This window comes from Dermacentor silvarum, chromosome 6 (assembly GCF_013339745.2).
Source record: "Dermacentor silvarum isolate Dsil-2018 chromosome 6, BIME_Dsil_1.4, whole genome shotgun sequence".
NCBI classification, from domain to species: Eukaryota; Metazoa; Arthropoda; class Arachnida; order Ixodida; family Ixodidae; genus Dermacentor; species Dermacentor silvarum.
In genome coordinates this window covers 96066323-96079728 of record NC_051159.1, presented here as the reverse complement: position 1 = coordinate 96079728, position 13406 = coordinate 96066323, and the positions used below count along the sequence as shown (strand labels likewise).

At 45.4% G+C, this 13406-nt stretch overlaps 1 protein-coding gene across 1 annotated transcript in view; it reads right to left on the bottom strand.

Annotated features, from left to right (window-relative positions):
* Positions 1 to 7881, bottom strand: part of LOC119455715 (beta-1,3-galactosyltransferase 5) — a 238683-nt gene extending 230802 nt beyond the window's left edge. Inside the window, exon 1 of the mRNA XM_049669221.1 lies at positions 7732 to 7881. Coding sequence (XP_049525178.1) covers positions 7732 to 7780 — 49 coding nt within the window. The 5' untranslated portion in view covers positions 7781 to 7881. The remainder of the gene's footprint in view (positions 1 to 7731) is intronic.
* Positions 7882 to 13406: the final 5525 nt, after the last annotated feature.

Below are 13406 nucleotides of genomic sequence, written 5' to 3'. Positions count from 1 at the left end.
CATCCTGTGGAGCGCCAGTTAGGCTGGTTAGTTTAACGAATAATCAGCACTTTCTGAGGCACGGTAACGCGACTATCTATTAGGCGCTGCTACTTAAACGCGAAAGAGTCATATAAAGTCGCAGTATCTAGAAAATGAGGAATCTTTCCTAAGATGTATGAAGCAACTTTCATAACGACGTGATGGCTCAGTGAATGCGCTATGAATGCCGTGCTTCTACGCTGATGTCGTTAATAAACACCGCATTTTATGTGTTTTTAGATTGTTTTAATGTGAATCCAGGGAAGAGGGTGAAACACAGGACCCGAAGGCAGTCTTGAGTGCAGAAAAAAGCATTCTGATATTGCCATGTGCGTTGCCGGGCATCATGTCAGGCAATGTACTAGGGTTCGTGCAAGGAGTTTGCTAATCGAAGGCCACCGATAGTGACAGTATTTCTCATTCCTATGACCTTCGAAGCACCGTGCGTGCCACAATACCATTGCAACTGGACACGCCAGGAGATCCTGTCACTCGTGGAGTTGCTTTCCGTATTTTGACGAAGGTGCAAAAGTCAAAGAAAGCAAGCAAGAAAGAAAGAAAGCAAGAAAGAAAGAAAGCGAGAAAGAAAGAAATCAAGAAAGAAAGAAAGAGGAATGAACCCCATAAGTCCGTTCGTGTCTAACACGGTAAAGCTTAAGGGCGATGCAGCCTTCAGGTTCTGCTGGGAAAATTGTTGAAACCGACAGATCGAACTCTAACGTAGCTTACATCCCCGACATGAGCTTCAGTGCTGTGAGATACCCGGTTGCACAGCAATAATGCGTGCTTCACTAAACTTTGCTAAACGGAAAAAAAATTTGCACGTCGTTTTTCCGGACACCTTGTCCTCATTCAGCACGAAAATCATCGCTCGCCGCCTTAACAATCGTTTGTTCTTTTGATTGCAATCTCTGATGCGACGTTGTAAACATGTCGGGCAGCCATGCTACTTGTCTTTGCTGTTACTCCCGGTCCACTTAAATCTTGCACCGAGCCTCGTCGATAAAAAGCCCGAACGATTTTCGAACCCTGTTCACGCTTTGGCGCTTACGCCACTCAGTGCGTGCTTCGGCGTACTATATACGGTAAACGCTGAGGGTCCGGTAAAAGACCACCGGTCTCCGTGATGGCCCAACGGTCTTCTTGTTCAGCGCCGTTCTCCCCGAGGGCAGCAAAGTGAGATGCGGCTGGCCACACGATGAGTCTAACTCGATAAGGAAATTGTACGCAAAGAGAAACAAGGCATCGTTGCGGCGGCAGCTCGTACGGGCGACTCCGGCAACGGTCGGGGAGGAATGTGCCTCCCGTTCTGAGGCCACGATCTCGCCGCCCGCCACACGTGTACAAGCAGCAGTGGACACAAACAAGAACGCGAAAACAAAAAAGGAATGAATAGACGAAAGGAAATTGAGGAGAAAGAGGAAGGGAGAGGGTTACGTGGAAGCAATGCAATCGGCCGAAGCAGTAAGGTTGGAGGGGAGGGGATGGGTGGGGGGGGGGGGGTCGCCTCGAGTGAATATTTTATCCCAATCTTGTTAGATTCAACACAGACGTGCTCCCTCTGCCACTGCTAGGGGAGAGGGGGAGGACCCTGAGCGAGGGTCCCGGCAAATGATTAGAATTTGAAAACAGCCCACCGCTCCGTAGGGACAAATGCGGGCAAGAGGCCAGGGAACAAACATGCCATCTTTGGAAAGCATTTCCACTAGTTTTCTTACTCGTTGTGCCGTTTCCGTAGTGTCCGCTTTTCTTGAAACGCTTTGGAACGCATGGGAACTAGCAACGGCCCATATGTTGTAGAGGATCCGTTCTTTGCTCTTTGTCTTGGGGAAGGAAAATGCCCTCCATAGGTATGCCTATTGCGAGTAGCCTATTCCACGAATGCGGGCTGCGCGAATGCAGAGAATGGCTATAGCTTTAAATGAGGAGAAAAGAGCAAGATAGTTTCCTGCCCCCCCCCCCCCCTTTTTTTTTGTGTTTCTGTTTTCGCGGGCGAAGGGTATGTATTGCTGAGCGGTGGTGTGTTGCAACGCTTACGTCCTATCACAACGGTGTTAGAGGAAGCCGAACGCTGCAAAAGTGCGGCTGGTTTGATTGGAACTCGAGGCTAATTTAAATTTCTCCGCATCCCAGGCGGGCGCACCGTCGGTTTTCAGACGCTATACGTTTAGGTGTAGGTTACTTCGGCGGGAAAGTGTTATTGCACCCTGGCTGGAGCATTGCATCTGAGGCGAAGCGATACATTTTACGTATCCAGCGTTCGTTGTGCTCTTACACAATCCTCGCAGAATACTCAACCTACAGAATAAGCGCAGGCACCAGCGGTATAATGAGCACGGAGCTCACTGCTTATGCAATGCCTAAACTTTTCTCGTTTTCCATACAGCACATTTCAATTCGGCATCTCGAAGGCAAGATGCGCTGCACGTGCCCAAGGATGCCAAGACGTGCGTATGTTTGTGTCGATATAAGCACTGTCTACCGAATTCGCTCTGTGGTTCATGGGCGCAACGTCTTCTAATAGGCAAAAAAAGGTTAGAGTTGCAATTATGTATAGAGTGGACCTCTCAAAGGGCATATATTGTAATAAGTCTGAAGACGTGGTGCGTCTCAGAGAAGTGGGCCCTTAGGCATCACTGTATGCTTTCTAAGGCCCATGTTATATCATCTACTTCTCCTTTTATTTATACCTAATCAAGGTTCGTCTGAATGAAGCCTCATTGATCCAAAGGAAAGGTGAAAAAGCCCGAACCGTTGAAACAAAAGAAAAATTCTGGCAGAACCCATCTCACAATGACTGCCGACGTAAATGCGATTAGCATCCAAGCAATGTAGCGAACGGTATTCCTTAAGACACCTTTATATACAATATGTAGTGGTCATTCTGAGATTTCCATGCACCAACGGTTCCGTCCTGCCGAACAGCTCTACCGCAGCTGTCGTAGTTCCAGCAAAAGCCCCCACTGGCAACTTCAAAACTTATCAGTTGACAACATCGGTGGCAGCAGAATTGCAACGCTTCACGTCCGCACTGCATTTTATTAATGACGGACCGAAACACAAATGGTAGATTTCCTGCGACTCGGAGGCGGCAACGCAGTGCTTACTGTCGGCCTTATGACGCGGTGCGTATGACCAGTTGGCGTTCGAAATTATATAGGCCCTACACCACATTACTAAGAAAGGGCATGGTGTCATTTTTCAGTGGCTACAACGTCACTGTCGTATTATCGGCAATGGACGTACCGATCAAAGAGGGAGAGAGAAAACAGGAGGGGAAAGGCAGAGAGGTGAACCAGATTAAGTGTCCGGTTGGCTACTCAAGATGCTCGTTTAGCGCATGTCGAAAACCACCACCTATTAATCCCGAGACGCCTCAAGGATGCTCCCCGTACTTGCACGCAAATGTACCACGTTTGAGTGGAACGAACCACATTTCATACATGCGTAATTATACACCCTAGATACGAGACCAACTCTTCGACTTCACTAAGGCTTCCCCGAAGAGACGCGATCCTCTTGTGTAGGCTATGGCTGGGTGTCGCGTTTACCAATGTCAACGTGTTTTGCATACGTGGCCACAGGCTGACACCGCAGCCTGTGGCCATTGCGGTGACGGGGAAACAATTTGTCATGTTCTGTTCCAGTGTCCGAAGTACAGCGTGCAGAGACAATTGCTTTGCTTTGTGTTCAGCCAGTTGGACGATCGGCCTCTGTCGGAAGAAGGAGTCTCCAGGATAGACGGGATTTAACATCGCTTCAGAAAGCCGCGTAAGCGCTACTGATCTTCATGAGGTCCACCGGCCTGTGTGGACACCTCTAAATGGAATGCCCTTCCTTTTAATTTCTGTTTTTCTTATTCTATCTCTCTGTCCCCTGTCAAACCTCAATTTCCCCCACCCCAGTGCAGGGTAGCAAACCGAACAAACCGGAAATTCGCATCAAGTTAACCCTCCCCCCCTCCTGCTTTTACTCCCTCTCTTTCTCTCTCACTATATCGCTTCCGCTAAATGCGACACACGCTGCCTCCGGTATAGGCCAACTTGGCTACAAAAGTCGCTCGCCAGGGTTGGTCATCGCCAAGATGGTATGCCGATGGCCGCATGACGACGACGCAGTGATGACGATAGAATTACGATGAAGGGATGACGTCGATGAAACGACGAGCGCGGTATGACGACATCACGATGATGGCGTGACATCAGTGGCATGATGAGAATCGGATGAAGAAGCTGGAAAGACGACTACGAAGGGACCTCGACGGCATCGCCATGACGTTACAACAACGACTGCACGACGACGACTGTATGGCAACGAGGCAATGACGACGATGGCGTGACAATGGCGGCGTAACCACGATTAAATGGCGACTGCATGATTATGATAGAATGACGACGGGGAAATGACGAACGCTGTATGACGACGATGGGCTGAAGTTTCTGAAATTATGACGATGGTACGAAATGACGACAAAGAAGTGGTGAAGATTGCATGACGACGATTACGTGATGACGACAGCATGACGAGAGTCCGATGACGAAGCTGAAATGACGACGATGGGACGATCACGACGGCATCCCGACCACAACCACCGACCTAGTGGCCAAAGCTAGCAGACAACTTAGGTCACTAGGCCGGCCTAAAATCCTAGCTAGGCAGATACATAGACTTAAAGCGTCTGATCTAGGCAAAGAATGCCAATCGCATTTAAAAACGCTCTGGTAATGGGGTTCGATGTCGCGAACACCGATGTAGGGTGTGTTCCAATACTCGCCTTAGACACGGCTAAATAGACAGCTAAGTGGACGGCGGCCATCTTAAGTCTCGTTCCAATTCTCACGAAGATGTCAAAGTAGGCTGCATCTCGAAGACAGCATCGAAGTCAAGAACGATGCAGGCTACTTTCCTGTCTAAACAGGATGGCGACTGAGCAGGGCGCATAGAAACTCGACGGGAAGGTTGTCTGCGCACACAAAAACGTAGACACGCTTTTCTATACCCTTAATGTAAGTCACATCATGTTTTTAATAGGTTCGCAGGCGAAAATACTTAAAATACAGAACTAATGTGTGCTTTTCTCAACTCTGATTTTGTCGCCGCGAGGTCGTCACGTTTTGGCGTCACGTCGCAGAAGCGTCTTCCAGACGGCTCGAAACGCGTTTCATTACTTGTCCTCGAAGCTGTCTTGGCTGTCTTCGTAGACGTCAAAGTAGACTGTCTACGATGATGGAAATAATTGGAACACACCCGTAGACTAGCCGCTCTCCTAAGCAAGCTAACAATATAGGTAACAGACACCAGTTTTTCCTTGGTGATTGGTGGTTCACGTTAGAGTAACAACAGAAATGCCTCTATGATTGCGGAGTGACATTAGCTCAAGTTACCCAGCTGTGGTGCTTTCTTTTAACTCAGTAGTATTATGGCCCTATTGTTCACCTGGTTTGGCGTTGTCTAATATAACTGGAATAAATTCATTTTTTGCTTTAAAAAATTTCACAAAGCTTAACGCATATTGTATGGAGGCACCGGTCGGCTGTGAGTTGAGTGAAGTATGTGCTACTATCTGTACAAAAAGTTACTGTAGTCTGAGGAATATCCCCTACGAAAATGGACATGTGTAATGTGTGCCACTGTGATAATGGGCTGAAATTGAGCCTTGGTAAGAAACACTAAACTACTTCACGTCACCTAAAACAAAATGTTTTGCATATGCTTTAGGAACGTTCCTGCTAAGTATTGAATAAACAAACAAACTATTGAGTTGCTAGAAGACGAATCTATGCCAGAGATAATTGTGACCTTGCTAGAACCTGAAACAAAATAAATATTTGCATATGAGAAGTACTTGATTGAGCTATCTTAGCCTTTCGGTTGTGAGAAGGGTTGTCTACTCTCGAGTGGACGAAGTGGGAATGAACGGGGAGAGGGGGGGAGGGGGAGTGCTGGTGGCTAGCGACGACTTACCCTAAAATTATCAGGAGCCACCAGTCAGTACGTGTAAAAAGTTGCACAGTTCTTTTAGTCTTACGATTTCGCGATTTACAACAAGAAAGATGCAGCATTTGCCTGTATAACAGAGCTGCCAATACAACAGATGTACTGTGAACGCTTAGGGCTAGAAACAAAATTGGAGCCACGACAACAACGCAACCGCCTTATTGGAATGACGGTGCAAGAGAAGACAAAAGAAAAGAATGGACAACCGAAGCTACCAGGCATACATCAATCGAAATCTGGTTTATGGACTGGTATTCAGTACAAAAAAAGCTTAAGTCAGGACATTTGGCAGTCCAGAATAGGTCAGGTCGGGACTCGGGACACTCGCCCTAAAATCGGTACTGTCCCGCTAAATTCAGGACGGGTGGTAACTCTAGTTCTGAGTAGTCTTTCATTTAAGTGGCTTAATCTGTAGAAGTGCAGACTGTTCATGTTGAAGTGGTAAGTGTTCAAAACTGGTAAACGAACGGCTCATATTAGAACTTGAGGAAGTTATCCTTGCAAGTGTTGAGGGTAAAAACCTTAAAATGGACTAAAATAAGGCGATAAATAAACTACAATTAATAAAGAGATATTGTACATTTCTTCGAAACAGTAAACCTTAATTAAATAAACAAGTGAATATCGCAGTTGAGGTCATGTCATCAAAACTCACATAACTAAAGAAACAAATATTGTAGTAATGATGTGATCACAAGTCACAATTATTATGTCTTTGGAGCTTTCAAGCAATCCGTTCACTTAACCAAGCCTTCACAGCTCACTGACTAGGTAAAAGAAGTGGCAGACATCGATATTCAGAATACAAAAAATACGGCTCATTTATCTAAATATGCGTTAGGCAATCTCGGTTTCGGGCTTCATATGAACAGTAAGAATAAAAAAAAGAAGGAAAAGAACTCAAGACCCCATATTACGAAGTTCAAGTAACTGTAGTTGAACTGCTCAGATTATAATAACGAGGTTGATGAATTAAATGTCCAGCTAATGTATCTACGAAAAAGGCAGACACAAACTTCGGTAACTTATACGAGCGTAGTAAAAGAAATTAGGACGCCCTGAACTTTACACCCAATAATGATGCTATATTAAGTATCAGTAACGAAGCGGGCAAAATATATTAACCTCAATTTAAAAAAAATCAATTAGAAATTCTACAACCGGTGCAACAGCCACCACAAAACGTGAGGGAGGACTGCGGCATGTATAACAGCGTCAACTCATGTAATGTGCTATCGAGAAGGTCATTTTTCACCGAGTGCGCTACAGTGCTAACACAGTCGTGGCCATAGTTCTCGTTACTTGGACAAATGTCAGGGCTTAAGGCTAGAAGAAATTCCTGAGCATTGGTCACAGAACACAAAGCGACATCTACATAGAGCTTTCTCTCCTTCGAATCACTTTTGTGGCGACGGAGCCAGCATCTGACGTCAGGAAGGCGTTAGAAATGACGGTCACCCTGATCTCAAAACGTTTTGGTGCACGGGTCCGAGAAGTAATAGAACATTTTCGCAGCGAATGCATCAAAAGGGGCGGTGGATCCTTCTCCGAAGAGCCACAGCAATGTTCACCTAAATATCATGCAGTGTGGAGAAGTCACGAGAAACGGTAAGCTTAGTCGTGAATACCGTGCTCCGAAAACTTGTGCCGTCACCTATACCGTCGAGAAGACAACAGTAAAAATTTATCTTTCGTATTGAAAAACGAACTCACCCGACTCGAGCACAGCCCAGACGACATAGAACAAAGCAGCCGGCAACATGAAGCCTCTGGCGCGCGCGATGAACAAGTGTCCGTATCCTGGGGCTCCGAAAGTGGCGCGGAGCGCGCGAACCTCGCGTGGCGAGCAGATTGGAGCGGCGGAACTGACGGGGCAACTTCGCTTCCGTCGCGCCCCCCTTTTCTCTCCCTCGCTCGTTCCTCTCCCCCTTTCCCTCTTTCCCACCGCCCAACAGGGAGCAGTGCGCTGCTCGCCGCACTCGTATCTGACAGCGCACCTGGTGGTCGGGTCTCTAGACTTTTTATATCCGCGCAGATCGATACTTTGTACGGAACGGACGCTATTCGAACAAGAGGCGTCTTCTCATCGCGCCCCCCTCCTCAAGACGCCTCGTCATCCGGACGGGCGGGTCGGTTTGACGCTACGCGTTCGTCCCGCTGCAGGCTTCGGGACTCTCTCCGTTTACGCCGGGCGGCGATTGAGCGGCGCGGTGCGCTTTTACGCGCAAACGCGGATGGACTGTGACTCGGAAGATGGAATGTGCGATGCAAGCATGCCTCGAGAATAATCGGCCGACTCGCCCTTCTTTCTTTTTTCGTATCTATATTTTCTTTACAGAAGAAAGAGAAAGGGAGTCTTTCGCAGCGCTCGCCCGACGATGGCTGATATAGCTGCGTCACAGGTATACACTTAATTTGCCGCGTCATGCTCGGATCTGCGCACGTACTGTAGACAGCCCTGAGGCCACCCGGGACAGCAGCTGGTAATGGTAGAAGCGGGCCAGAGGATGACGCAGCAATCTGAATGCGTGGCCAGATATCATGCGCTCGCCGTTCTTGAGAAACGTTGCGCTGGTGGCTGCTCTTTCAAGTTGCGAGCAACCTGTTTCTCTCAATTAGCAATCGCCGCAATTTTTTTTCGGAACGGTTTTTTTTTCTTCTTTTTTTTTTTTTTATCGGAAACCACCACACCGATTCTGACAATGTTTGCTGCCTTCGGCCTAAAAATAAACTGATCCCACCGCATGAAGATATTTTAAATTCACGTCCTGTAGAAATAGTGAAGCACTTCAAATGCCTAGGAGTAATATTTTCTTCGAATATGTCATGAGAATGTCACGCTAATTACGTATTAAGCAAAGTAGCTCAAATCACTGGTGCTATAGGTCGTTTATAATATATCCTTCCTAGACAAATTAATATGCTGATTGACAACTCAATCTTCAGCTCATATTTAAATTATTGCCAGTTAGTTTGGGGTACCACAACGTTTACTAACCTTGAGCGCATTCACTTAATCCAAAAAAAAGTGATCTCGGGCATGTGTATAATTCGTCATACAGACATCCGAGCGCAGGTTTATTTAGTCACTCTAGAGTGATTAAAGTACATAACCTTTATAAATATCGCCTTAGTGTCATCTTTAAATTAGAAATTAAAAATAATATAACCAACCTCAGAAAATTAGCAGAACTAAGGAAAATGGTATTAGGCTATCCACCAAGGCATGGCGAGGAATGGATAGTACCGATACCTCGACTTAATCTTCGAAAAGAACACCTTCACTATACTCTTCCGCCTCTTCTCAATGGCTATGCTGTCATTAATTTTGATTTGTTTTCCTGTTCACGCGAAGAACTTGATTGTATGTATTTAAATAACATGGCTTAGGTTCGCTTATGTGTACCTCCTAAAACAGCACCCAGACCGGCGTGTTGCGGAAGGATCGTTCCCACCCCGTGTTCGTGGTCGAGGCTTGCCCCGTCGTGCTAGAGCACTGTTATAAGTTAAGGGTTGGGTTTGTGTTGGTGCGCGAACGCCTTTACCGAAAAGGACGTGTGTACAGCCCGTCGTGTACGTTTTGTGGCTCCTGTGCGCCACTTGAACACCTTGTTTTAGAGTGTCCCGCATTTGTTGCGCAGCGCGCATTGCTAATAAGGAATATAGACTTATTGGTATGCAATGTGCGACCCTTGACGATTGCCTATTTCCGAGGGGGTGCGCTTCCCGACGTGACCAGGCCCATCGAGCCCTGCTAAGTTTTCTGAAGGACACTGACTTGGCCTCCCGTTTGCCGACATTATTTGTATTTTTGTTTTGTTCTGTCTGTGCCTCCGTCATTCTATTATTTCCTCTTTTCTTTCCTCATATTTTCATTCTCTCTAATCCCTCCTCCTGAAAGAGTAGGCAGGCGTTGTGCCCCTCTCGGTGGCAGTTGTCAGCTTACTGCCTCTCTATTTCCTTCGTGTCCTTGTGTTATATATGTTCAAACCAAATAATAATAATAATAATAATAATAATAATAATAATAATAATAATAATAATAATAATAATAATAATAATAATAATAATAATAATAATAATAATAATAATAATAATAATAATAATAATACATATTGCTGTTTTGTGTATTCTTTGGTGATTCCTTGGTGTACTTATTTATGTTTTAAAATTGTACAAGTTCCAATACTGCCCCCCTGCTGAACATTCCCACCCACTTAATATTGTTCCTTTCCAGTCTTTTGTAAAATGTTTTAAGTAGTCTTTTTTTCCAAGCATTGAAATTTGGAACAACCTAGCTGGTTCCTTGCGGGAAAAACCTAATGAAGAGTTTTTTAAAGAATTGTCTAACTACATTTTGTAATTACGTATCAAACTTATTGTATGTTGTTTTGATCTGGTGTCTGGTGTATCCACTCCTGCTGTGTCTCGTGTATCGAGACAGCAGTATCTGTAAATAAATAAATAAATAAATAAATAAATAAATAAATAAATAAATAAATAAATAAATAAAGTTTGTAGACTCGTCGCGCTGTCCTGGCGCAGCTTTTTTCTACAACCCCTCCATCTGTAATGTAAGATGGGAAATAAATTGAAATAAAAATGAAATAAAAAAAAGGTTAGAATATAGTCACTGCAGACAGAAGGTGCTTTGTTTAAGCCGTCATCTTTTTACGAAAACTTGTTGAAAATGGAAAGAGTGAAAGAAATCTCACTACCAAGTTTTGAACTCTGTAAATCCCATCTGTATTCACGCGTCTGTAAATCGCATCTATTACAGGGCATCTAAAAAATCTTGGATGACGCGTAAGCTTCGTCGTTGAGAGTGGAACGCGATAGCCTTGCGATAGCCGATCCTAACTTCAGCCTGCAAGTTACCTAATCACCCCACTTAACTTTCTGCCGTCCTCGACTGTATTTCCCTTTCCTTGCCATCCATTCTGTAACTGTTCCACAGGTTATCTGCCCTACGTATTACATGGCCTGCCCAGCTTCATTTCTTCTTACAGCACAGCTGTCTGTGGCTAGGATGCCGGGATTTCTTCATGGCGTAATGTCGACAGAAAACAATGGTGGTCCTGATCCCGGCGGCAGTGCAGAGCAAAGCAGTGGCGCATACCTCCATAAGGCAGAGGGTACAACAAATGACTCATCGCAAGCAAAACGGGGGTTTGTGTGTGAGTTCTCGCATAACAGAATACTGTTTTGTCCTATGTTGAAATTACAATCCGACGCTATCATGTCTGCAGGTTGTGTGTAAGCCATACGAATTTTCTGACGTGTTTTACTTTGAGAAATTCAATTAGTTAGGTAGCGCCTATGGGCCAAGTGGAGTGCCTGCGTGGTTGTGGTCTGCGATGATGTTTTCTGACGGATAACGCCGCCGACGCCAACAGCGGTTTTTCTCCGACACGGGGCCCTTCACGATTTCGCGTTAAAAATTGAATTCTGGGGTTTTCCTGTGCCAAAATCATGATCTGATTATGAGACACGCCGTAGTGGTGGACTCCGGGTAAGACCGCTCAGCTGCCGCCATGCATTCGTTCTCGACAGTGGTATCGACGTAGTCTCACATTTACCATATATGTGCCTCACGGGCAGCTTTCGCGGCACTGTCATAGCCAGTAATGCTGCAGTGCCCAGGTAGCCACTGAAATGCCAATGTCCATGGCCTCTGTCCAACGCTTGATGGTAGCATAATCGTATATCTGCTAGCAGTTGTTCATGTGGGCTGCAGCGCAGAGCTGATAAGAGTGATTCCAGGGCAGCCTTTGAGTCATGAAATATAGCCCAGTGATTTGGTGACTGTTGATGCACATAACCAAAAGCCGCCCTGATGTACAGTACCCAAGCTACGTTCATTCGAAGTAGGGATGAACAGCATACAGAGTCTCCTTCTATAACTAGAGGGGAAGTTATAAGCGCATCGAAGGACATGACCCGGGGAAAAGCTGCCGGAGAAGATGGAATAGCAGTCGATTTAATAAAGAACGAAGGCTATGCCATGCTTGCAAAGCTTGCGGCCCTTTATACGCAATGCCTCACGACTTGAACTACCATACAGCTGGAAGAATGTCAACATTACACTAATTAATAAGAAGGGAGACGTTAGAGAATTGAAAAATTAGAGGCCCATTAGCTTGCTTTCATTACTGTAGAAAATATTCACCAAGATAATTTCCAATAAAATTAGGGCAACACTTGACTTCAATCAACCAAGAGTACAGGCTGGCTTCAGGAAGGGATATTCTTCACTGGATCACATCCATGTCATCATTCAGGTAATCGAGAAACCTGCGGAGTACAATAAGCCTTTCTATATGGCTTTCATAGATTATCATAAGGCATTCGATTCAGTCGAGATACCAGCAGTCATAGAGGCATTGCGAAATCAAGGAGGCATACGTGAATATCTTGGGAAATATCTACAAAGATTCCAAAGCAACATTGGTTCTCCACAAGAAAAGTAGAAAGTTATCTATCAATCAATAAAGGGCTCAGGCGAGGAGACACAATCCCTCCAATGTGATTGGCTGCATGCTTAGAAGAAGTATTCAAGCTCTTAGACTGGGAAGGCTTAGGAGGGAGGATCAACGACAAGTATCTCAGCAACCTTCGGCTTGCAGATGACATTGTTCTATTTATCAATCATCATTATCAGCCTACTCGTAATTTTATGTCCACTGTAGGACGCAGGCCTCCCCTTGCGATCTCCAATTAGCCCTGTCTTGCGCTAGCTGATTCCTGTTGTCCTGTTCAGCAGCAATGGGGACGAATTACAACCAATGATTGAAGACCTAAACCGAAAAAGTGTAATAGAGGGGTTGAAGATGAATATGCGGAATACAAAGGTAATGTTCAATAGCCTGGCAAGGGAACAAGAATTCAGGATCGCCAGCCAGCCTCTAGAGTCTGTAAATGAGTATGTTTATCTAGTTCAATTACTCACAGGGGACGCTGATCATGAGAAGGAAATTTACAGAATATTAAAATTGGGGTGGAGTGCATACGGCAGGCATTGCCAAATCCTGACTGGGAGCTTACCGTTGTCGTTGAAAAGAAAAGTGTACAATTATTGCATTCTACCGGTGCTTACATATGGGGCAGAAACTTGGAGGTTAGCAAAGAAGCTCGAGAACAAGTTAAGGACCGCACAAAGAGCGATGAAACAAAATATGTTTGGCCTAGCGTTAACACACAGGAAGAGAGTGGTGTGGATCAGAGAGCAAACGGGGATAGCCGATATTCTAATTGACATTAAGAGGGAAAAAATGAAGCTGGGCAGGCCATGTAATGCCTGATGGATAACCGGATGACCATTAGAGTTACGGAAGGGTTACCAAGAGAAAGGAAGCGCATTCGAGGGCGGCAGAAAACTAGGTGAGGTG